The sequence below is a fragment of the Micromys minutus genome, assembly GCF_963924665.1.
Source record: "Micromys minutus genome assembly, chromosome: 12".
NCBI lineage: Eukaryota > Metazoa > Chordata > Mammalia > Rodentia > Muridae > Micromys > Micromys minutus.
The window spans coordinates 7,767,166-7,793,859 of NC_137981.1; the positions used below are offsets into that span (position 1 = coordinate 7,767,166).

Sequence of the window (26,694 nt, forward strand, 5' to 3'; positions counted from 1 at the left end):
ACCAAGTGTGCACACCCTATACTCCATCTTTCAGATGAATGTCCTCTAGTTTACAGATGAGGGATAAGGAATCTGGCTGAGACAAGGAAAGCCCTCTCACAATAGTGTGCTTGTAGCCACACAGACAACCTTCATTTAACACACAGGCACAGAGGCAGCATAGTCACGGTTAGTAGGTATTCAGGTCAGAGCTGGGGAGAGGATGCTTGCACCCCACCATGGAGCACAAGCAGATTCTGTCCTCTAGAAGCTGTTCCTCCTTGTGCTTATTGTTACTGTCCAGACCTCCATGTACTCCATACCCTTTGCATGAGCACACTGTCACCTCACAGAACTTCTCTACCTCATCCTAAAGGCCCCATGTCTGGTGAGCTCTTGGCAGTCTCCTTCCCTAGTAGCCAGTGTACCTCATGTTCTCTCTGGTCAGCAGAGGTTAAATTACCTAAGAAGAGTGTCTGTCTAGGGATAGAGGGAGCCTAGAGGTTTTTGCTGATATGACTCAACTGAGGGTGACGCCCTGAAAGCCCACCACTATGTAATGGTCAATAGGATGCATATGGGAGGAAATTCCTGCCTCTTAGTCTTAAGGCTGTATGCACAGTAGTCCCCAGAGGGACACAGTAAGTGTCCTTAAAGCCTCTTTACCCTGGCCTCAGCTCCACGGTTTAAAAACAGAAGCTGACCCTCCTCTCTAGAGGCTCTGGAAGCTGTGGTTGAGGATTTCCCCATTCTCATAGCTACCAAAAGGGCCACAGTGCTGCTGTGGACTGAAGCAGCCTTACTATGGAAAGTACTAGGTGTTGGGGCCCTACTTTTAGGGTATGAGGTAGCAGACCTCTGGGGGACTTGAGGCCATAGCCCTGAGAAGAGATAAGTGTCCATTAGACATGAAGGGACCACAGAACTCTACCCAGTGAGGAAGCAGCTGGAGGGCCTGCGTCCTAAGATTCCCAACTGCAGGGGCTGATCCTGGGACCATGCCTCCAGACCCATGAGAAAGGGGTTGGCCACTGCCTGGTGTCTGATTTAATAACAGCATGAGGACAAAGTTTTCCTAGACCACATGTGGTGACCTCACAAAGTCATGGCAACAGCTAGGTCTATGTTCCCTGTGGTCAGCTTAGGCAGGGGTCATTATGGTCTTGAATTGATGTGTAGGTGCTAAATATCCCATGGGGCTCCAGGGCAGGGTGAGGAGGGCTCATGAGAAGAAGGAGGGAGGCCCTCCTTTTCTAGATCTGGCTGGTCTAGAAAAGGGTATGGAAATGCCAGGAAGCAAGCCATCACTAAAGGCCAGTGAGGATCACTCTCATGATCACATGGTGTGCTGGGGGTGAGGGTGTCACAATGGACAGTGATGTAAGGAAAGTCTTATACAATCCCAGAGACCTCTGAACTTCTGTCAATTCAGTGAAGTCCCAACACCTCGAAAGGGCTGTCCAGATCTAGGAAGTAGCGGGGAAGTGGTCTCCTCAGAAGCTTCTGTAAGCCTCCACTCCTTCCTCTTTCCTTCCTATCATCTTCCACTTCCTCCTGCCCCCCTCCTTCCTCCTAGAGTTCCAAAAAGATCTTACCAAGATGTCCAAGCAGGCGGCCTTGAGCAGGGTGATCTGGTCTGCGATGGTCAGGCCTGTGAAGCCCGGCAGACGCTTGGCAAACTCCACGATCTTAATAATGCACTTGGTGGCCAGCTCACTGAATTTGTCCCAGAGGCCCAAGTCCAATCGGACCCGGTGGTCAGCGCTGGAATTCTGAAAGGGAGGGCGAAGAGAGGAAGGAGAATGAATGACAGGCAGAGTGCCATCAGGGAGTAGGGATGGGATGCTTCCCTTGAGTCGGCTTATACTTGCTCTCTCTGAGCAACCTCTGATTCCTGCTTTGAACCCACACAAGCTTTTGACAGCAGCCATTAGCCAGCCAAGGAGCAAATGAGGACAAGTTTCCCTGAGTGCTTATCCACTCCTAATGAAGGAATGACAGACCCACTCTGTCATCTGTTGCCTCTACGCATTGATCGTAACTGCTTACTACTGCCATGTAGGTATCCTGAGGGAAAACACAGCACTGGGCTTCAGTCTGGCCTACGTCAAACTTGAGTGAGTTGAAGTCTCTGGATCTGCTCATAGGAGAGACACAGGAACACAGTGAGCACCGTTATGAGCACGCTGAACCCCAGATACTATACAAAGCCAAGGTGCCACTCAAGACATTGCACAGGAACGGCTGTGGAGAGGAAGCCAATGATCAATAATGACGATGTAGTGAATGGGAAGGCGCCATCAACAAAAGGGGTAGACACTCATCTGTGGCAGCCAATAGCATTGTACCAAAGGCAGGAAGGTAGATGCACAGGACCAGGGCATTGTAGAAAAGGTGATGCCGAACTGGTGGTGGACAGGGTGGCACAGGGTGTCACAAGTGAGGAGAGACCTTTCTACAGTGTCGAGAATAGTCTGCAACATGCCACTCCATACCTTCTTAAAAGATGACACATTTATCATAAAAATTACACTTGGGTAAGGCAGGATATCTACAAGATGTTTATTGGTGGAGGAGGAAACCCTCTCTGAGTTCCATTTTAAGTAAATAAAGAGGAGAGACTAATAATCAGGTAAAAGTGCAAAGTCTGAGTGGTGGGTGAAGTGTCCAGGAGGCTTGCTTTATTTAATGGCGGCATTATAGCTTGCTGGTCACTCTTAGAACATACATTGAGGTACACAAAGGTAGGATGCTGGCAGCTTGGTATGTGCAACAGGACAGGCAGACTATTAGCCCCCGAGTCATGGGTCTAAGAAATTAGGAGGTGGCCTGCAGCCACCACAGAGCTTCAATATATTGTTTAGCCTCCATGATACATCAAAATGTCTAAAAAGAAAAACAGGTCGAAAGTGATACTCAACAATGTATGATGTCACAACTAAAGGCTTGGGCCTGTCAGGTTCCCAGAGCTACAGAGGTATTAGGTATGGCATCCATGAGGTGATCATCCCAGATACCTCCTGCCCAGGTCTCATACCTCCTTCTCTCATTATCACTCTTGGAATTTCCTTCCTCACCCCTGTCATCGTCTCCCTCTTCTCCCTGAAATTAGAAGCCGAACTCACTTTGGTGATGAGAGAGTATCCGACTCTTGCTCTCGATGTCCTCACCAACTCTCAGCTCTAGCCTCCATGTCTGTTTGCTTTACCTGATGGCCAACTATGGCCTTTCCTCAGGTCTTTGTACTGTGAGTTTCCCTTTCTAGATAGCTGCCTCCCATCCCCGTATCCCTTGAGTCTGTGGTCAACTTAACCTTCGGCTACACCTTCCTTGGCTTTCTATGAAAACCGCCCACCTTCCAGCTTTCTCCCCTTCAGAGCCTGTGGCTGATTATGGCTGATTATAGCACTTGCCTCTAGATCCCAGGTCGCTTTCTGGTCGACACATAGACCTGGGCTCATTTGCTTTGCTTTTCACTGCCTACCATACAGGGGACACAGTGAGTACTGAGTGGAACCCAGTAAAGTTGAGTGACAGTCTCACAAGCCTTTGCTTATCTGAGATGACACAGAAACAACTGTCACTGCGTGGAAGAGACATGAAGAGGCCTTTCCTCTGGTCAGTAGCCTAGAGGTCTTCATGATCTCTGAAACTCCAAGGCAAACTGAAGCACACAAGGAGAGAAGAGGTTCCCTAGGCCTGGTGTGTGGCCCTCTTTACAAATGCCCCTAGCTCTGCAAAGGCAATTTATACATTGTAAACCAGTGGTTTCAGTTCCCTATTTCAGTCAGATTGGTCCATAGAAGTCCATAAAGCTAGAATCCAGAGGAAGAGTTTGAAGATGGGAGTATATATAGAGAAGGCCTCAGAATGGTGGTGGCATTGTGGCTTTCACAGTGTCCCTGTGGAAACAAGCATGCATCCTCCAGATTAATTTTATGTCCCCCTCAAGGATCTTTGTGGAACACAGTGCACTGGAGGGTATGTGTGTGCAAGATCAAGGCATGTGGCTATTCAGGCTATAATTAAATTTAATAGGCAGTTTATCCAGTTCACAGAAATATGCCATGGAAGAGAAGGACAGAGTCGAGCTTGGTGGGAAATCACTTCACAATAGAGTATCCATCTGGAAAAAATGACATTGCTGGATGCAGCCAGTGTGAAGGAAATCTTCATCAGCTTTGGATGAACTGCTCCATCATGCAAGACTCGGAGTAGAAGGGGGGCTATGGCCCTTCTATTAAAACAGCGAACAACTCAGTAAGGGCCCGTCAATCCAGCGCATGATTATGCAAACTGAAGGCAAAAGGCAGTTAATAAAACACAAAATAACCCTGTGTTTTATTATCCTGACTGCTGGATTCATAGGCATGAGGCTTTAAATGACTCCTATATTATCTTCCAGCTGCAGTGGGTGGAGTGTGTGGCCTGCTAGGGCCGGTGATGAAAGCAGCTATTGCGAGCACTGAGTGTGGCGAGGGGAGGTGTTCGGAGCAGGCGAGGATATGTGAAGAGGAAGAGGAGGGACAGCAGGCTGAGCCAGGCTGCAGCAGGATCTATGTCTGCTTGGGAAATCCCCTGGAAGAATGTACATTTCCCAGCATGCTGTGGCCTGCACTCCCCCAGGCCTTCTTGGGGAAAGCCCAGGCCTGTCAATCTTTAAATGATACTTTCTGCCATTTTTTCTGCAGCCCCTTCTGTTGTTTCTCTGGCTGGTCTCACTTTCAGGAAAATACTAACCAACGGAAGCAAGGTTCCCACTACCTAGAAGCCCACTGATAGTTGATTGGAGCTTCTGGGAAAGTCAGTGACTTGTTTGAGGGTGTTTAAACTAAGGAGTGAAGTGAAAAAAGCATTTTTCCTTTCTTTGTGGAGCTGTGGAAAGAACCACCAGCGGCCATGTGCATGTCTGGAAAGCACTCTACACCAAGTAACATCCCAGCCCTGCGCCCTGGGTCAGGGTTTCAGTGCAGGCTAGTCTGGAAATCATCTTTGCTCTGAATCCCAAGGGCTGGGATTTTGGATACAGGCTATAGGATTTCTTCAGAAGAACAGAAGGTCTGTGAGAATGCTGTGAGCCTCTCCTGGGCAGTCTCCCTTCCTAGTCCTGGAGTCGCTTGCCTATCCCAAGAGTGCCTTCCAAATCCAAAAGTGGTTCTGCCTTCCTTATTTTGGCTCTCCATTATTCACACACATGCTCCCAATGTAGTGACTGCTCTCTAGCCTGTTGCAAACCTCCAGCCATTGTATGTGACCTGCTATACACTCCCCAACACTCCCAAGATCTAGGCACCATTACAGTCCTGTTTGGCTAAAAAGGAAGCTAAGTCCCAGAAAAGGGCAGTGACCTGTACTGGGTCCCTGGGCAAGCAGAGGGGACAGGATGCTACAATTGGTGTTTTGTCTCTTTTATTTCCTGGTAAGAACTCAATGTTCCTTAAACCTCACATTGTGTTTGTGATTTCCTTCCTGGTTGGAAACGCTCGTGAGATAGCTACAAAGTCTCAGCACCACCGTGCACAGGATGTCATGAGAGTAGCATCTTTCTGACCAACAAGCATGGCCCTAGACACTGCATGATGCTATGTCCGTTGTCACATGACAGCTAGGCATGCAAGGCAGTGGGAGAACAAGGGCAAGCAGCAAGAGAGCCAAAGGGGACGGTGCTCGTGGGATGCTGCAGGGAGAGTCAGCAACAAACCAAGCAGAGGTGAAGACAGCCACCACAGGCAGAAGGCATGGATGGAGAGCCCTGGGACTGTCAGAGGGCTTGAGTGAAGACTTCCACTCCCCTGGCCTGAGAGGCAAAGGTAATGTTACTTCAAGCTGCCCAGGGTGTGAAACTTTTCTGAGGTAGCTTCACAAGACCAAGATGATAAGAACTGAGTACATCTGGTTAGAAAATAGCAGACAGGGGCAGGCAGGTGTGCACAGTACAGGGCACTGGGAGCCAGGAAGTTATGGGCTGGTTCAAAGTGACACAGCTTTGGGGCAACAGAGGGTATCAGACACCCCAAGTGTCTTACCCCAACCAGGGTAGTACAACTTACTTAAGGAGTCAGCCTTCCTGAATTCTAGGCTTTTTCCTCCCTGGCTAATCAAACACGTGATTTCTCTGAATTGCTTATAATCTTGCTGTTGTAACACTTGCTTCCCAGAGCCTAAGTTTATGATTCTGTCTGTGGCCATTGTTCTGGGCATTTAAGCTCCTTGAATCTTCATGGTTCAAGTTTCCAAACCTCAGCCAGGTCAGCTTATGTCCCGCTAAGCCCCGTGAGTGGGGTGAACAGCAGCAGCCCATGGCACGGTGGCCTGTGCTCCTAGGAAACCAGAGTCCTAGCTGCCAACTTACTTGTCTGGAAGCCAAACATGTGGCTCTAAATGATGTCAATCTATTCACAGGATCCAGGGGACAGCCCTCCGCTCTGCAAACTCTGCCAGAAACTGCACAAGACTCGCCAAGACCCTTTTCTTAAGAACCATCTGGCTATGCATGAAGACTGTACCACCAAAATCACTGTTACAGAGATGAGGATCCCAGGCTTAAAGGATGATGTAAATGCCACCTAAGCACCATCAGAGATGGCAGAGAGCCTGGCGGTGGGCTTCCTGCTTAGGTCTGATGTAGATGGTGTGTGTCTGTCTCCTTGTCTCAACCGTTCTGGCTTCTTCCAGGATGTGCTAACGTGTCCCTAATTGACTATGATTTAAGGAATAAAAACTACAGTGAAAGGTTGTCAGAAGGCTGTTGTCTGATCCATCCCTGCCCACTTATGCCACAGGCGCCTGACACATGTGCCACCCTGGGAGAGGGGCAGGAAGTTTCTTGCCTTTGAAGCAACTGCCTCCTTTATACAAAGCTTTTAACAGATGTGGAATTCGGATCTGGGAGCTCGAGGAGGATGTGCTTCGGCTGCTGTTGTTTATGTGTATTCCCACCTACTTCCAGAAAGGATTTGAAGTCCCTTACACTGAAAACAAAGCCAGATCTGGGCAGAGACAACAAAAATAAAGGAGCCGTCTGCTGGAGGCAGCTCAGAGTGCTGAAGGACAGCGATACACTATCCTGAGGACTCCTGCTGCCTGGCATGGAGGGTCTGGCCTCTGGTGAACTTATTTCTCTCTCACTCCATTGGAAAGGTCCCAACCAGAGCGCTTGGCATGATGGTGGCCAGGAGCCAGGCAGGCTGCATTATGGTGTCTGAGTACCTGCTTTCAGGCAGATGCTATTTCTGGAGAGTGCAGAGCTATTCAGAGATGAGGTCTAGCAACAGCAGGACCAGGGTCACTAGAGGTTCAGCTATGCAGTCCAGCCACTGTTTCCTGCCATGATGTTTGCTTTCTGGTCACCTCCATCATACTCTCCCATCTCATGAGTGGGGTTAGCCACACACTCTCTCCACCTCCCCTGCCGTGAGTACCCCACACTTCTATATGATGATAAGTCCTCCAAAACTGTGAGCCAAAAGAAGAATTTCCTTCCCCAAGTTGCTCTGACAAGCATTTTGTCCCCGCAACATAGAACTAACAGAGCAGATTGGTCCCATAGCAGGATACATGGGAAGGGGTCCAGGGAGCAGCAGGGATACCCCCAGCCTTAACTTTAAAACTAAGATTTGGTTGTGGTTGCTTATCTGGAAGGAGATCCCAAGATTCCAGGAAGGGGAACTGGAGAGAGTCAGAAATGTCCACTCCCGGGATAGCCGGGGCTGGACCTCGCTGAAGAAGGCTGGCAGAAAAGACTCATGATCTGGCTGAGGTAGTAAGAAGTCTGGGGTATCTCTCCACTGAAGCTGTTTATCTGAGGCTGAGGGCTGCCTCTAAGAGAGCTGTGCTTATATAGGAGTGGTCTCGCTGGAGCAGAGGCCGAACCGGGATGTGGCCCCTCGAGGAAGCAAACACTGTTCATTGCAGCCCGGCCATTCCATCTAAGCGAGTCAGGGTATGGGGTCTGCATGTGGTATGCATGGGTATGGGCCATGTTTAGACACCTCCATGTGGAGAAGTGTGAGGGTCCCTGGTCAGTGGAACATGATCTCTGGTGTGGTTATACTCAGGGTTGCACCCCAGCTTTCTCTCTCAGTCCTGTTCAGGGGACCTGCTTCTTTTGCATCCAAAAAGGATGGCCATGCCTTGTCCGGCATTAGGAATTCGGTCTGTGCCCGAGCAGCAAGGACTACCTGCTGTCTAGAGCTCTGCCTAGCCCAGTGCAGGTTCAGTGTAAGTCCCGTGTCTACTACTGGACCACGAAACATAGGAAAAGGTTCCTTTTATAGCTTGGCTTACCCATGTGTATATGGGGCTAATGGCCCCCACTCATGGATAAGGCTGGTCCTCAGAAGGAGAAAGGAATGCGGATCCTGACTATGGCTCCTGTAAATGGTGACTACTTGGTAAATCCCAGCTGCAAAGATGATAACCACCAAATAAAAAGACTTCAGATTTGCTATCAAATGTTCTCCATCATTCACGCTTTGAGAGACAGGCACCTCCTCTGTCTTTGAAGACTCTGGAGGTCTCCCCCTTTCTTGTCTTTCACTTTTATCTGGCATCATGTGCTACCCCACAGGATGCTATTTCTCTTGGCCTCAGCTAGAGCCAATGTCTCCATCTCCACCTTTAGTTTAAGGCTCACCTCCACACTAAGCCAGATACAATGGTATGGTGCCAGTAACACCATTCCTGCTAACCACCTGCAGAAGGAGGGAAGACCCTTCTCAATGACACCAGTCAAAAGTCCCCAACAGTGATTGCATAGCCCCAGTCAGTTCCCATCCAGGGCATGGGCTTGGTGGTGTTTCTGCCATGCCATGGAAATATAAGAGTTCCCATTCTAGAATTATTCTAGGAATTATCTCATCTCAGCCTCCTAGCCATGACGGCAGCCCACGGACAGTGGGACAGAAGTCATTTGCTCACGCCACCTAGCTGAGAAGAGCTGAGAGAGCTGGGACTCTTGGCTTCTACTCTGATATACCCATACTTTTGAGTCTCTGTGCCCTTCCCATGTGAATATGACAATTTCCCAGAAGCATCCAGCCTTGTCCTACTCTGGGCTAGGACAGTGTAGGGGACTAGACTTAGCATTGCAGGCAGACCAGCACTACTGCTTCTCCTGATGAGGGCAGGAAAGGCCAAAGGTCATTCTTGACCATGACTTCAGTATGAGCTGGAGAGAGATGCTTTGGCATCCCAGAAGCTTGCACAGTCCTTCTGGACATCCCCAGGGAGCTGGAGTCTGTGGCTTCCCAGGATCACCAAGTGCCTCTGCTGCCATGATCTCTGGAAGTGACTCCCCATCACACTTAGCTTCCACATATGCAAAATCCTCTGCTTGGCTGGCAGACCCATTGCCTTGAACAACCACTGTAGCTTCAGCTCCACAGGAGTCCTGGGTTCCCTGGGTATCCACCTGGCATGTCCCAGCACCAGGTTGCCCAGAGCTCTCTTCGCCTGCCCTAGACACCTCTGCCATTTGATGGTGGGGACAAACAGCCACGCTCCAGACACCATGTACTCCCAAAGTGTGGCTTCAAAGTTTCTCTCTCCACCCTCCCTGCTCTTTCCTGGTATCATCACTGAATCTTTTTATTCTGAAGATTTTCATGCGAGCATTTTCCCAGCATGCCTATCACCAAGCCAGTGATGGAAAACCTGCATTTTCCGCACACTTTCTAGTTAGCAATGTAGGTAATAACACAAGTCACTGAAAGAGGTCAGAATGGCAGACCAGTTGTGTCCATTTTTATTCCTCAGGTAGCTACTCAGCGGCTGGTGTGTGCCACAAACAGAGAGTGTGTGTTACTGAGAACAATGCATGTGAACCTTGAAAAATATCAGGGTCCCATGAAATCACCTAGAGTATCCTCCAATCAAAGCTTCCCACAAACATTTACCCCTCTCCCTGCCTCTTCTTTGATTTATAACCCTAGTAAAAGTCACTTCTCACTGAAGAGTGGAATACATGGGGCTACCTATTCACGGGGCCCAGATCACCCCTGTCCTGTGGCCTTCCACGTTTTTCTGAGATTATACACATTCATCCTGGAAGCCAGACCATGACCCCATAATCCTTCCTGGGATCTGTAGCTGGATTGATATTTAAAAGATGAACCCCAGACTCTCCCCATGTTAGATGTCTGCCATAACCTATGTAATACATTTCTGGCTTGAGCAGACCAAAATCCCTAAGAGGAGATACAAGAAAAAATGAATATGCTGCCACTGCCCAGCATGTGCACCACCACACAGTAGGTGCTCATGAATGAACAACCATCTCTCCCCCTGTCCCAGTGATACATGGGGGGAAAGGGACCAGTGACCAATTTACCAGGCACAGGAAATGGTACGGGATCTATGTGTGTGCACAGGGGCTGTGCCCCCACCCCTGGTGTCTTGGGCAGCGGCTCTTACCGTGGTGTATTTCCCCAGCTGACAGAGTGAGGGGAAGGTCTCCTGGTGGGCTTTCCGGATCTTCTCGGTGAGGTCATCCAGCTCTGCGGTCATTTCATAGCTCTCTGTGCATTCCTGCTTCGAGGGCTCCTTCTTCTTCTTGTTCCTGTCATTCCTGACAGCTGAAAGAGAGGGATGAGAGGTTATGGGAGGCTCAGCTTATGCATCTGGGCAAGGAGTCCCCACTTCCAGCCCCGAGTCTTGGGATCAGAGCAGTAAGAAAAAAGGGAGCAGTTCACAGCCAGGAACTTGACAGCTTCTAGTGGAATCATGTCTGCCTTCCCTGGTATGCAGTGTGCACACTTGTGTAAGCTTTACCTGAAGGCCATTTCCATGCAAGCTGTGTGCCTAGAGTGGGAAGGGTCCTAAGCATTGTCCTGAGTGGCTGCACCACAAGGACCCTGTCCAGGCAAGGTTTGTGTTGGTTTGTTTTGATCAACTTGCCACAAACTCGAGTTATCTGGGAAGAGGAAATTCAACTGAGAAATGCCTCCATCAGATTGCCCGTAGACAAGCGTGTGGGGCATATCTTGATTAATGACTAATGGATGGGGGGTGGAGTTCACCCCTGGCAGGAGGTGCTGTATGTTATAACAAAGCATGCTGAGCAAGCCACAGGAGCAGGACGGTAGGCAGCATTCCTCTACGGCCGCCACTTCAGTTCCTGGTTCCAGGTTCCTGCCCTGACTAAGTTCCTGCCATGACTTCCTTCAATGATGTGCCTGGAAGATGATATAACTGAGCCTGCAAGTTGCTGTTGGTTATGGTATTGACCACAGCAAACAAACCCTGACAAGGACGGTCCCCTAGCAAGGTTGCTTCACGGCACATGCAGCCTCTCTGAAGAGTCTCATTTATTTACTTCACTGGCTGCTACCTGAAAAGATTCTGCAAGTTTATGTCCCTTGATGTGTTATTCTTAGATTGCTTGTGTTAACCATACAATATCCCATTGCTTAGGTTATTTAGGACAGTATGAAGCCTTAGCCTAGACAACTGTCCACTCATGCAGGTGGACGTTCATAGACAGTTCCAGCTCACATGTGGCTGGTTGGACCTCAGCAGATATGGGCCACCTGGCCTGGCACATCCCAGCCCAACAGGACACTGGCACACAGTGGCACCCAGGACTCAGAGCTGTAGGACTGCCATCTCATGGCTGTGAGTGAGTGTCATGCCAAGCTCTTGGCTAGGAGCACTTGAAAGGAACCTGAAACCCAGGGGGGCAGATAAGTGATACCAGATCATATGAACCCTCCAGGGAGTCTGTATTCCCTGGGGTGTCAGAACCAGGCTGCCCAGATGTGTATGATGCCAGTATGACCTGGGCATGTGATGCAAGATGACCTAGGGCATAATCTGATCTGCCTAAGAGGATTTGGCCTGGATGTCTCCCTAAGGGCACAGAGGCCAACAGGACACGAAGTATCCATACCGGGAGAGTCCTAAGGCCCTGTGTGGGCAGGAGACATGGGAAGAGACAGGGAGACATGAAGGGGGAGGCAGGGTGAGGAGAGAGGAGGATTCGAGGAAGTGAGGGCAGCCCATAGCGCAGAGAGGAAGTCAGCGTCTGTGTAAGCAGCTCACCGGGCCAGGAGGGACCATTGCTGGGAAGAGGAGCATTCTGTGAGTGTCTTGATACCTGAGCATGGAAGTTTGACCACAGAATTCACCTAATCCCATTTCAAGGAGGCAGAACTGCCAAGTTCTCGTGTTACCGGATCTACTTACTACCAAGGAAGTGGACACATGGGAGAACACAAGGCACCTCACTTCTCAAGCCCTGGAACAGAGCAATTCCAGACAGTGGGGAGCTGGAGTCCCAAGCAGGGACTTCATGCTGGTCCCTTCTAGCTCTGTGACCAGACAGACCTTCCTTGGAGATGTGAGGAGTGGGTGAAAGGCCTCATGTTGTAAAGTGTGCAAGTGTGCATGCACAAGTAACACTGCAGAAGCAGTGTGCAGTAAGTGCAGCACAGTGGCAAAGTGTGGTTTCTAGGCTTTCCCAAGGGATGGCATTCTGCAGAGACAGGATACTGCATCCAAAGGCTAATGCGTGGGTGTCTGGGGCTCTTGTTAGACATTAGAACCCTCCTTTGACCTCTGCTTTGCCAACAAAGAGGTAAAACCTAAGCCACAAGAGTCTTTTCCAAACAGCTCTGAGGAAGGTCTATCATTTTTCAGGTACCATCTGGCCCAGCAGCTCTTGCTCTGTCACACACCTCAGAGAGCTAATCTAAAGGCGACATGCATGAAAAACGCAAGTTTGAGTCTCACCATTCCCACTAGCACCCGCCCCAGTGAGGCACAGTCTACACGCCCATCTGTGGATGGCGCATAAACCAAAGCCTTGTCAAGTGATGGACCACTGTTTGCTATGACACGAAGGAAATACCGATGCAGCCTACACTGTGAATGAACTCTGAAGTTGTGCCGAGAGAAGGAGCGAGTTGCTGAAGATCTTGAATATACCTCCATTCGTATACACTATGCATAGTCAGACGGCAGTGGCTGGGAAGGATTTGGGTTGGGGGACGGAGGCTGGAAGGGACTACAGTTTCTCCGTGAAGAACAGAGGCGTCTGGATTTCATAGTGGTGCAGGATCAACTCCATAAACAGCACAATTCACACGATTAGTGCCACACCAAGTGCCTTTCTGAGAGTTTCTCAGGACAGTTCTGAGGCCACAAGTCTCTAAACACCTCTGACCAGAAGCAGAGGCTAAATTTCACCCTCGAGCCTCAAACACACAGCAGATCAGTTCCAGTGAGGGTCAGCCAGTGTCGTATGCACGTGAATGCCAGCCCATGAACCCCCGCAGGAGCTGGGGCTCAGAACCCCCCTCTCTGCAAACAGTAGAGAAAGATTTCAGTGGACTATACAGAAAATCAGAGGAAGGGAGCAACTGCAAAAGGATCAAAGAGGCCTGGGGCCTTCTCTGTAGTTGTTCTCAGAAAGCAGTCCCAGATCCTAGAGAAATGAAACCTCCCAGGGGCTGTGGCGCTGTTACCAGATATATTATAACCTGAACCTTGGACTGCACAGCAACCTAAAAGGATGGGGGATCCTGCTGAGGCCCTGCATCTTGCTGGTAACTTGGCTGGTTCTGAATGTCACATAGACGGTGGCTCTTCAGTGCTGTGTGATACCCGTCACACAAAATGATAATGAAGCCCTGTGAAGGAAGCCATGGAGAGTTTGGCATGCTCAACGCTGTGTGAGAGTTCTCACTGTGGCTGCAGGTGGTGACGTCAGCAGGGCATGAGGAAGGTGCCCTAAGGGGCAGTGAGGGCAATGGTCACACAGCCCAAGATTCCTCTCCCTGTGGCCTCCAACTTCTCTCCCCCAGATCACTAGGCTGTTGCACATGGACACAGATCCACTATGGCCCTGGGGTTTCACAAGATGCTTTCTCCTCGTGGAGAAGACAGTGGGCATACATAGGCAGCTTACATCATGGCTTGCTCCATGCCCCACTGCTCTGAGGAACACAGGAAGGTAAGGCTTTATTCTACTTCCTCCCTATTCCCAAAGCTTGACACAGCCCAACCCACTGTGGGCTTTCATGAGTGGCAAGGAGAACAGGTGACTATATATGGGGTTCCATTCAGTTTGGGGGCATGCATATGGCCAGGCAGAGCTCATTTGAGCTGTTGCTTCCCCAACTTAACACTTGTTGTCACCTAGTGGTCTGCAGAGGAATCACTGAGTGCTCCTGTCCCTTCGACAGTGGCCGGGGTGGGGGGTGATGTAAGCGTGGGAGTGTGATTTATGCCCCTGTGACAGGACCTGGCCCGATGTTTGCAAAGTGCTTCTTGGAGTAAAGGTGCTTCATAAATAACAGGCATTCTACCCATGAGGGGCAATGTGCTACAAATCAGATTTGGTGGCATGAAAGTAACATATTTATGATCCACTATCATATTGCAAATGAAATGAATGTAATAAAAGTGTCACTTATACAAATACCTCTGATGTACAGATCCCGACCTATGAATATGAAAACAGACACCCAAGCACTTTTATTTGAATGTCTAATCATGGAAATAAATGAAGCCATGTTCCTTTTAATGTGTGCACTTGTGCATGTATCTGGAATATTGATTTTCATACACATGATAAAAATTTAATGCGGGAAACACAAGAAAGCCGTGAGCTCCACATGGACCCAGGAAGGAGATAGCGGCGCTTTCCTGAAATTTCCTCGTCATCAACAAGAAAGTGCAAAAAGATTTTTTTTTTCATATTTAGTTTAGCAAAGGGAACATAATGGTCTATTTATTCTTGCTTGAAAATTAAAGTCTGAAACTCACACATCCCAACTCTTCAGCTCCCTGCTAACTGCAAGAATAATGGCTCACAGTTGGAGAGTGAAGCTATCCTGTAACTACTGCACTGAGACGCTCAAGAGAGGAGCATGAAAGTATGGTTTAATCTGAGTTTAAAGACTGTTTTCTGGACTAATTATGTAAATGAGCTGCCATGGACCTGACATCACTAATTGTTGAGAGACTACTTTCCCCATAACTTAAGGACTGAGAGGTTGGTGCTCAAACACTTAACACAGACAGTCCCAATGTGAAGCTGGGCTGAGCTGGGCTGAGCTGGACTGAGATGGGTTGAGCTGTGCCGTGCTGAGTTAGGCTAGGCTGTGCTGGGCTGATCTACACTGAGCTGGGCTGAGCTGCAAGAAGGCTTCTTCCACTGCAGAGTCCTTGCAGGTGGAGGCTGCCTTTCACCTCACCAACCACATACTAGTTAGAATTGAGACACACAGAAAGCTGAGCGGTGATAGGGTGGATGCCTGGCTTCCTTTCCCATTCAGTATGCAGGTACTACTGAACCAGCCAGAGCACCCCAGGTGTCCATGGAATGGAATAATCCTTTCATTCCTTGGAACCTTGATTTCAGCAACTCAAGGCACCTTCCGGCAGCCCTTGAGGAAGAACTTGCAGAGGTGACTCCTTACCCTGCCACGTTTGAGGTAGCAGCGGGTGTCCACTGCGCCGGGGAGCAGGCAGGGAGAACTGCCATAATTCTGCAGATAGATGGTCAACTGCAGAGAAGACAATCTGGGGGTCGCATTTCAAAAGTTTAACTAGTACCTTCTAACCCAGACCAGCTTCCCAAAGCTACGGAGTAGGCGCAGAAAAGCCCCAAGTACCAGAACAGCCAGAGGCCAGATGTTTCCCAAACTATTTTATACTAATGAGACCATCAAGAGAGTTCCAACTCGTCCTTCCCCTTGTGACTTTTTGCACATGGACTTCGTTCCACTTTTGTCCTCTATCTTGGCAGGTGTGGTTAGCCCTCTGGGGCCACATGTGCCTTTTTTTTTTTTTTTTGGTGGTCATGCTTACAAGAATGGTGTGCTGGCGTTGAGGCTCTCTTTCAATGACACGTGAACGTCAAGAATCATTTTCGGTTTAACTCTAGAGACGAAGACAGAGAAGTTGGGTTTGTCTTCTCAGTTGCCACAGAAGCTTAAGCAGGACAGTGAAAAGCCTAAGGCTAGCCTGGGCAGTAGAGTGAAGCCTTGTCTCAACAAGAGTGGAAATTAAAGCGAGGCCTGGTGTGACAGCACCGTGGGAAAGGTACTTCCTCTTGCTTGTGAAACACTGGGCTTAAGCCTCAGGACCATAAAAGCAAGCAAACCAATCAGCCAACAACCACAACCCTGCCCACTCCTGCCTGACTCAGGGGGCCCAAGAGAACACTCTACTGTGCTGTGTAAGGACTGGACACATGAGATGGGGTGATCGTGGGGACAATTTCCACAGTCTATCCCTCTCGCTTTGCTCTGTCCTCTGGCAGCATGGGGCTACATCAGTGATGCTTTTGCATCTCTGACTTTGTAATAGCGGTCCTTTGTAGATGGGGCTGAGCCTTGGCTGTAAGCGACAGCAAAGGACATGGAAGATGCTGACCATGTTTGCGGTCTAGCTATCGGACTGAACAAAGGTTCTCTCGATACTCATCTTGCCTTTAATATTGTTTATTTATTCATTTGCTAGCCACTCCGTTTGGGGATAGGGTCTCCTTACATAGCTCTGGCTGGCCTGGAACTTGCTATGGAAGTCAGGCTGGTGTCTAGCACACAAAGATCTAACCTGCCTTTGCCGTCCAAGTGCTGGGATTAAAGAAATGCAGCTCCATACCTGGTCCTTTGCCTGTCTTTATAAAGACAGAGTTTAGTGCCCACGTAACAGGGCACACTCACAGCACATGTTTCTTGAAGTCCATAGCTGCGCAGCCCTGCCTGCCCCTTGCATGTTTGAAACACTCCACTGACTTTTTAATTTTTTTTTTAAAGAAGAAGAAAAAAAGACAGTCACCCTAGCATCAGGAATGAGCATACTTAGAATAGTCAGCTGTGGAAACTGTCAAGAGAAGCTGTGTGAACACCCTTTGTGTTCCTCTGTAGAGTAGGTATGGGCTGCCTTCCAACAGCTTCTGAGGGAGGGAAGGAAGGAAAATCCTCTAATAGATGGTTCCAAATAAATGCATTCCTTGTTCTATGTAATTACTCTACATGGGAAGCCATGGGCTTTCAAACAGCAAACACTACCATGATGAACTAGCATGGCAAAGCTTCTGCTTCCCAGAGCCTTCCAACCCAGTCCACATTGTGCAAGTAGACTCAGACTGCTCCCGGCCGTCCTGATGTACTTTCCCTCGGGATCGTTTTGAAACTGGAAGTGACGTGAGGTCTTCACAGGTGTGAGTGTTCCGAGTTTCAGACATTCCAAAAGCTATCAAAGAGTCAAGCTGTGGTGGTTTGGAAGATAACTGCTATAGGCTTAGCACTCGAATCCCTGGTCTGCAGAAGGTGCATCTGGGAAGGTTTAGGAGATGCAGCTTTGCTGAAGGAGGGTATCACCTGCCTATCTGCAGTGCACATTGCCTGCCTGATGCTGAGGCTCAGCTTTGGCCACAGCCGCCATTACTGCTATTTGAGGCTCATCCCTCTGCAACCACACATCCAAAATACAGTTTTTGTTTTATAAGTTGCCTTGATTATGGTGTTTTATAACAGCAATAAAAAGAAACTAATACAAGCCAGTCATTGCAGCCGTGAGTATTCTAGACCAAACTGGAGCCAGAATCACTGGGACAGGGGACAGACCACAGCCAGCAGTGGTGTTGTACAGTGGCCATACACCCGGAGCCTGGTAAAGCTCACTCAGTACAGTGTCTCATTGTTGGTCACAATGTTTACTCTTCCAAACCTTGAATGACGCACACTGAAACTCAACAGTAGCACGTACCACATCAGATATTTGAACAGATGACTGTTTATGTTCCTGGTTCTGTCCTCTTCTGTCATAACCCACAGACATCATAGAGATCTTTATGCAGGTCTTAAGCAAATGCTGAGTTAAATTCCAAAGGTCTGTGTTTTAGCTCATCATTTGCTATCTGAGAAAATTCCGCTCTAACATCACTGATCCTGAGTCTGTACAACTGAATAAGAAAAACGGTGACCACTGCCCATCAAACACAGGCTTCTTCTACTCCTCAGACTTTAAATACCAACGTATGTGTTCGACAAAGGGATGTTGAAGACTTTGAGCTAAATAAAGAATGGAGTTTGTCATAATGAAACACACGTGACACACGATACAGACTTGGAACTAATACTCAGGGGCTGAGTGACAGGTGATGTCATCAGGGCAGCGGTGGAAGGGGGAAGGTGAAATAAACAGCAGAAGAGAGAGAAATGGGCAAGTAGGGGAAGGAAGGCAGAGCAAGCCAAGCCAAGCACCTCTGCGTGAAGAATACGTACAGGAAAGCATGTGAAGGCAAACAGACCACTGCCCACTGGGGCTCCTCTTTTTGAAGGAATGCTGTATTGAACTTTAGCTTAGTGAACTAAAAGTGCCATGTGGCAGTAAACATTAAAAAATAGAAAGGGTTTATCTCTTTACCGGCCCTGAGGTCTCACTCCTCAGGCCCGGTTTTAGTTCAGAGCCCCACGCACCTCTGGAGCCCGGTCCAAGCCACCAACACGGCCCAATTCGTCCGAGCAACTCCCATCCCGTGGCGGTTTTCTACCGCCTGTTCTCCCTCCGCCTCGGTCCCGGGGTATTTCTCTACCTCCAAATCCCACACAAGCACAACTCTAAGGCCCCATAACTTTTCATACAGGTTTATATATTCAACTCTCAATCCACAAACCCTCTACGCAACAAGATTGAATCAAATAGACAAAGATACAAACTGCCCTTCTATATGAGATATTAGACCTGTAAAATCCTTAATGTTCATAGCTTTTTAACACCAATAAATCCCACCTGCGTCTAGCTGGTCCTTGGGAAGCTCCATGTTGCCACAACCTCTAACCTCCGTCCTCTGACCTCCTACTTCCCTCGCCCCGCCCAGGCTTTCCTTTATTGTACTAATTAAAATGGAAAGGTTCAGTTGGAGTCACGTGACTAGCCAGCTCCTTTTGAGGAAATTGAATTAACATTAAAATGCAAACAGCTTCAGGACAATCTCCAGTGCCACCTCACCACTTGGGAACACGCTCAGATGTTGCTAGACATACTAGTGCCTATATCAGTAAGTCATCTGAGGGACAGAAAAATAGCCACTGCCTTTCAGGATGTTTGCTAACATTTGGAACATTAATGTGCCACCTAGAACTTTAATGTGGAGGAATTTTTTGCATACATTTTAGAAACATGAGCCGTGAAAAGAATTGTCTACATGTGTGGGTATCTCTGTATTCCTTCAGTGGACACACACACACACACACACTCACTCAAATAAAAACTAAAAACAGAAAAAAAGCTGTTATTTCTAAGCTCATTTTAAAATTAAAAAGAAAATATTAAAAAAAAATCAACTCATGAAAAATAAGACAGATTTGAAGGCAAGGCTTTCTGCAATAAGCCCGTAGAAGCTGCATTTACACGAGGAAAAGACTCTACAAATCTGCCAAATAACAGCAAAAAGCCTTTCCTAGAGGCCATGTGGGCTCCTTCTAGGACAGCTTGGAAGGTGACTGGAGCACACCATGCGAGGGCTTGTACATCAGGCTGGGTGGACCACAGCTCAGGGTCCCCCATCACTCCCCTCCCCCAGTCTTGGAAGTCTTGCCAAGAAAACTTCGATTTAAGTTCACTGGGTTGTTTTTGGCAGCTGCAGTACCAGAAGAATCCATTTGTTCAAGAGGGAGACATCTGGGCTTGAAGCAGTAGTTGGAACCTCCTATATGAACACGCAAGTTCTGAGTCTAGGAGGGACCATGGGGCAGAGACATAGTAGAGGGTGGCAGGCACAGCTCGTGACAGTTCTTGCCTTGGTAAGAGACAAGATTACATGTGGGAGAGTCCCATGGAGCCATTCAGTGTGCTACTGGATAACCCGACATAAGCCCAGGAAGTAGCTGGTGATGGCCAGAGCTTGGAATGCTGGCACTTCTTACCAAACACAGCAGAGTGCCAACCAATCCTCTGCCCTCGGTGTTTCCCTTCCTCCCTGTTCTAGAAATTAGTGTGGGTGAAACTCAGCTTTGGAACTAACATTCTAGTTGTTTGTGTGTTGGGTGAAAGTGTGTGTGTGTGTGTGTGTGTGTGTGTGTGTGTGTGTGTGTATGTGTGTGTGTGTGTGTGTGTTTAGTATGGAGGATGGAGAGAGGGCTACCTACAAGAATTGCTGTGAAGAACTTTGACCATTCATTGCCCTTGTCTTTAAAAACCAGACTGGAAACATTCTAACCTACTGGTAGATGCTCACTTCAGGTCTCCCTCTTAAATCACCCGTCTAGTGAGTGACCTAGACTCCTGGCCTGCAGTCACAGCAGTAAGCACAGCTTGTCCCAACAGCACTGTAATGCCCATCTCACTGCTCACCGATACCTTCATTCCTTCAGGGCTGAGGGATGCTCTACTCCCTGATAAGTGCTTACCACACACATTATCATTTAATTGTCTGGCAACTCCATATGGGAGGAAGCATTTGCCTCCTGTATTAGTCAGGGTTCTCTAGGGTCACAGAACTTATTCCCTATATATTACGGGAAATTATTGTAATGACTTACAGTCACCAGTCCAACTAACCCAACCATGGGCAGCTGTGAATGGGAAGTCCAAGAATCTAGTAGCTGCTCAGTCCCACGAGGGTGGGTGTTTCAGTTGTACAAGCTGGATTCCTGAAGACAGATTCCAACAAGTAAGTGCAAGGATGTGGAGAAGACTCTTCTTCCAATGTCCCTGTGTAGGTCTCCAGCAGGCGTGGCCCAGATTAAAGGTGTGTACCTCCATGCCTGGACCTAAACTTATTTGGAGCATGTTCTGTCCTAGGTGGGGCTGGAATTCAGAAATCTGCTTGCTTCCCTCTCCTGGGATTAAAGTCATTTACTACCTTGCCTGAGCCTAAGCTTTTTTACGGCCATTGTGCCTCAAGGTCTGGATCTCAGGTGAGCCCTCCACTTCTGGGTTGTAGTTCATTCTAGATGCAGTCAAGTTGACAGCCAGGGACGGCCATCACACCTCCCAAGGTTGCACATGAAGAAACCGAGCCAAGGGTGTCAGACGCCACAAGCCACTAGCCTACAGAAGCAAGGCTCCAACACAGACGCTTCCGATTTCAAAGCCATATACTGTGTATGAACTGACTTCCAGGACATTTTGTCTTTGCAAAAGATTGGGGTCCAGAACACAAATCTAACAAAGAATTTCTCTCCTCTGCTTGGCTGCCCTTGAGTGCTATAGAGAGACCATTCCCCGGCCAAGAAAAAAAATGTCTGAAGATCAAATAGCAAAAATAAGCTGGCACCAGGCATGTGGATCCTCACACACATTGTTGCTCAGTACTATTGCCCTCCAGTGTTAAGATAGTGGCTCCTTGCTATGAACAGAGAAGCCCCAGTTGCCCACCTAGTAAAGGAATGAATCCTACTGAGACCACCCGAGTCCTCTGTTTGTCTCACTGATCCTGAGCCTCAAGGGAGAGTTTCTGGAAAAGACCTCATCAGCTTTGCCATTCTCACCAACACGTGTAGCCACTTACTTGAATGTCTGTCCTTAACAGAGACTGCGGTTTCTCCTCCCAGGAATGCTTATGGTAAGGAGTCAAAGCAAGACAAAAATGTATTCCACACTGGGCACAGTGCTGCGTGCCTTGAACCCCTGCAGTCAGGAGGCAGAGGCAGGAGGCTCTCTATGAGTTAGAAGCCAGGCTGGTCTACAAGGCAAGGCAAAGACAGACAGGGCTACACAGAGAAATCCTGTCTTAACACAAAACAAACAAACAAACAAAACCCCAAAATTATTCCAAGATACAACAAAACAGAAAATCAAATCCCACATTCCATTTTTTCCTTTGCCCTCCTGTAATAAACCAACTAATGCCCAGATGCTGCAGAACTTAACTTCCTATTGAACCAGAGTGAGATCTGCTGAGGCCTTGTAAGGTAGAAAGTCCCCGGAGACTGAAAAGAGGTGTACATTGCAAAAAACCAAGCTGTGCCAACCAACTTCCTGTGGCTGCCATCCACAGATGGGTCCAGAGTGTGGTGCAAAGTCAGGGTCAAACCTTTAGGGTGGGCTACAGAAGGAACACCTCTAAGATACGACTGCTGCACCCCATAGTCAGACACACTTCACCCATTACTGTGGGCGTGCTCCACCCCATACTCCAGGCATGCTGTACCCCATCCTGTGAGCATGCTGCACCCCACACTTTGGGCATGCTGTATCCCATACTGTGAGCATGCTGCACCCCACACTTCGGGCATGCTGTATTCCATACCCCAGGCATGTTGCAGCCCACACTTCACGCTCACTGGGACTCTTTAGTAAGCAGTGTTGTCTGGGTATTCACAATGGTCCACACTGGGGACCAAGTGAAAAGATAAAGGAATGAACTCAGCTTGCCAAGACGGCGGCTGGAGGTGGACAGGGAGCAAACACGTCGTCCCACTCTCCTATCTGGTCATGGCAGATCTTGTGGAGTAACCCAGGGAAGAAAAGATGGAGGTACCAGTGGACAAGTGGACAGTTAGGGTTGTGAGGGCAAAGGCAGAACTCGCATGCTGCATAGCACACAGAGAGGGATGCAGCGGTGTCCCTGCTGCGACTTCCATGATAACTACAAAGGGTCAGCCTTAACTTAAAGAGCCCGCACATTCAAAACCAGAACTTACTGAATTAGCAAGTGTTCACCGATGAGCCACAATTGACTTGGAGTACTATAAGACAGTATGGCCTCCATGTGTTCAAAACGCCTCTAAGTATCAGGTACAATTCTGAGCACATGATCTGACTACAGATGTAGAGAACTGCACACTGGAGACACATTAGGGTTAATCTAGGACCTCAGCTCTGAGATGGTCATGAGAACTGAGTGTGAGAACATAAGGCTGGTGGGCTGCAATGTGGACCTTTGTCTTGAGTGGCTGCCTAAGTCTAAGCTCAGTGATGGTTACCATGAGTTTGATCTCAGAGAGGTTTTGAGTCAACATGGCCCCAGAAGAACTGTGCACACTGTAGCCTTTTGTCTCCCCAAAGTTCCCTAAGAGTGCGTCAGTCACTTCCCCCTTTGCCTGGCTCTCTTCACCCTATATATTTCCAGTGACTCTGAACAAAAAACAAGTTTGTGAATACATTTCATGGTCAGCTGCCCTGGAAGATGTTCAGTCCTAGAAAATGCCCATTTTAAAAATGTATCACTTGGAACTAAAGACAGATCCTTGAGGTTCTTGGGTCAGCTCCAAATGCAGAGGGCTAAGGTGTTTCAAGGCCTGGCTTGTCAAACACCTTAAGATGGAGAACTGTTATTAACATGTGGGGCGAGTATGTTGATCAGCTCCCAGACTTAAACTTTCCCAGCCTCTGCACCCACTGCTGGGTTCACCGAGTCTGAGCCAGGATTTGTGAGACATCTTCATAACATTTTCCCTGATCTACACTTACTTCTGCTTACACCTTCTGGAAACGCCATAGCTCCTGCAGTTCTCACGTGCCAGGACTGTCTCCCCACCAGCTGTACAATGCACCTGCTATATAGTCCCCTTCCTGTGGGCACCAGATGCCCGAAGCTTTGGTACCATGTCATACCACTTAAATCTTTTCACTAACAGCAAAATACAAAAGGAGACACATTCCTTTAGGGCTATTAGTGTAACTGCCAAGATCTGACTCCATATTATACCAGAAAGGCAATGATATCAAACTTAAACCCTAGATCTGGACTCAGGGGATCAGTTCCAAGTCACAAATATAAAAAGCACAACTGGCTTCCCTAAAGTGACTCAGATCTCTTGAGAAATGCACAGTGAACACAACCCAATGTATTCAATTCTAAAACCAGAGGCTCGCCTCATCGTATGGCAAGACAGAGGCTGGCCTCCGCATCCTTAACATCCACAACCTCAGCAGCTCCTGTGAGAAGCATCAGAGGAATATTCAGAATAAAAACATAGCATTTCTCTAGACCACACGTGCCACTGAAGGAAGAAAGTGGCCATGGTTACAGGAGGTCTGTAAGTCTCCTGGCAATCTGTCCGTTTGCCCAGGTGGACCAACAATGTGCAGGGGAGGGTTTGAGTCTTGTTTCCTCCCATGTTTGTGTGGGTGAAGCTTTCTGGAAAAGCCTCATTATATCATCAGCAGGGAAAACTCTACCCAGTGGTAGCAAAGGCATGAGATGCATACCGCATTTAAAGGGATGGTCTTTCTCAGACTTTTCTCTCAGGCCTTCAAAGGAGAGACTGTGAACGCTCGCTCTCCTGTATTATTCATTACATAATTGCTGTGCTTTGTTGGAAATATGATCTATTAGAACCTTGAATAGAGTACATTAAATGACATTGAAAATTAGATTATTCTGATTATTAGAGAAGTGAGAAATGTGCTAAACATTTATAAGGCTGATAATCAATCAGGGTATCCATTTGAGTGCAATAAAAATAAATCCGGAGCTAGTGTGTTTAAATCTAATTTTTTAAGCATGACATTTTCTTCAGAGTTTCTCTCTAAAATGTCACCATCTTCTAGAACAGTGATTGATTCTGTCTCTAGGGACAAGCACTCACTCCAATTACTTCACCCACTGCACACAAACCCAAGTCCACCTCACAGAGGCCAAATGAATCACGGTAAAACAACATGCTTTATGGGGGGCACAGAGTTACATCACTTCAACTAGAAGGCCACCCTTTTTCCTCTGCCAGACTCATTATATCATCAGCATGATGGAGAAAGCATGCTGTTTAAGTCAGATTGTGCCTCTATACACCCTCCAAACAGGAATGGCTATTTTCATATTGAGTTTTTACTCCACTGAGGAAAAAAAAAAGACAGATTTATACTGTCCTACTCTCAGTCACTGTCTTCAAATATTTGCAGAGAAAATAAATGATGCACTGGCTGCCTCAGTTTACCCTTCTGCCTTCCATCTGCTGACCTGTTATCCTTGTACTGTTACCCTCCTGGCATGACAGAGGAACAGAAGGCAGGATGTGCTGAGGCTAATGGTCAAGGGGTTAGGGGTGTGGGGAGAGATGCAGAGATGAAAGGACTCCATCTTGTCAGCAAAGCCCTCAGAGAAGGCAGCTTTCCTTCTCCACCTGCTATCAGAATGATACAAGCTTTGGGCACAGGGGGTCTAAATGGAGGAAAGACACGGGCACTGTACTGCAAGCTAAGCCTGAGAATGGCCTGCTCACGGGCAATTTCCATTTTCTTTACAAAGAAGGAACAAAGACACAGCAAATGGGCTAACAACCACAGAGTAGACTCACTGACTACCGCCCAAACGTCTGTTTGACTTGAAGCATTGGGATGGCACTTAGGGTCTTGAGTACATCCGAGCTGCACTCCATCCCTTCTGTCCCCTTTCTTCCCTCCCATTTTCCTTTCCAGTCTTTTCCTTTTCTGCCAGTCCTAGGATTTGAACTCATGGCCTTGTGCACACAAGGCAAATTCTCTACCACTAACCCCCGGCACACCCCCCCCACCCTGTCCTTACCTACCCTTCCTTCTTTCTTTTCCTTTTCCCTTCTCCTCTCCCTCTTCTCCCCCTTCCCTTTTCCTAGTTACTAAGGATTAAACCCAGAGCTTTACGGATATTGGGTAAGTGCTCCATCTATCAGCCTTGTTCCTTGTGTTTCTTCTATCCTATTAAAATCAGGAATCCCAGTGAATGAAATGAAACTATGACAATCACCAACTCTGTCCACAGGCTGCTGTTTGAAAAGCCAACCAAAGATTACAGGCAAAAACATACTTGTTGCTGTGTGAGGCGAAGAAAAGGTAGTTGGAGGTAGATGTCCAGGGAAGCTAAGTGACGTCTTGGGGACACGGTGGACTATGGGACTTACTGAATAGCTCCTGGGGAAAGATGAAGACTAATGCAAACAGGCTATCCAATAGCTTCATCTCGTCACCTCCTATTCCTGATAATCATTCACGAAACTTACCGGAAGAGGGAAGCTGCTCGTAGGTCAGCTAAACTTGGTGTGGTATACCGGGAACACTGGGAGCACGGGGCAGGAGATGAGCTACCTCAGGTAGTCCCTCAGGTAGCACGAGTTCGGCTTCCTTCTCCCAGATGGTTGTGGCAAAAAGTGCTTCAGTTTTTGTTCCTTTTTATATTTTGGAAGCATTCGCCTAACCATGAGATTTTGGAGGAAATTCAAGTCTAACTGAGGAAATTCACTTATATTTTCTATGTTTTATACTCACAGCAGGAAAGTAATTTCAAGTTAGCTTTTGTGAAATAATGGTTTTCGCTGAAAAGAAAATTATCATTTAGCAAACAGAGTCATAGACTGGGTGAGCTAGTCTACACCTGTAATTCTCGACTTCCAAATTTGCGGCAGGAGGATCATGAATTCTAGGCTACTTAACCACACTGTGCACCCCAAACAAACAAACAAAACAAACCCCTAAAAAACCAATACATAAAATGAGCTCAATGAAGACCGGAGAAGTACTGAAATTTACACAGGAAGAAACAGGAATCATGATCCATCCGTGTCATTATATAGGCTTTGACAATTCCTTGCACTGATACCCAGCATGGCACTTCTCATTGGGTATGAACTGATTCATACAGGCTTTCCTCTCTGTCAGTCTTGTATGGAATCATCTGTTCTGAGCTTATATTAACAGTGTTTCAATGGGCATCTTAGTCACACCAGGCATTTTTGATGATATCCCCTTTCTTCTCCCTCCCTCCCTCCCTCCCTCCTTCCCTCCCTTCCTCCCTCCATCCCTCCCCCCTCCCTCCCTCCCTCCCTCCCTCCCTCTCTC

At 48.0% G+C, this 26,694-nt stretch overlaps 1 protein-coding gene across 1 annotated transcript in view; it reads right to left on the minus strand.

Annotated features, from left to right (window-relative positions):
• The window catches only part of RARB (retinoic acid receptor beta), a 131,915-nt gene that overhangs the window by 5,002 nt on the left and 100,219 nt on the right, over positions 1–26,694 (minus strand). Inside the window, exons 4-5 of the mRNA XM_080926714.1 lie at positions 10,393–10,553; positions 1,575–1,751 (exon numbers count right to left, since the gene is read on the minus strand). Of these exons, the coding sequence (XP_080782840.1) occupies positions 1,575–1,751; positions 10,393–10,553 (338 nt within the window). The remainder of the gene's footprint in view (positions 1–1,574; positions 1,752–10,392; positions 10,554–26,694) is intronic.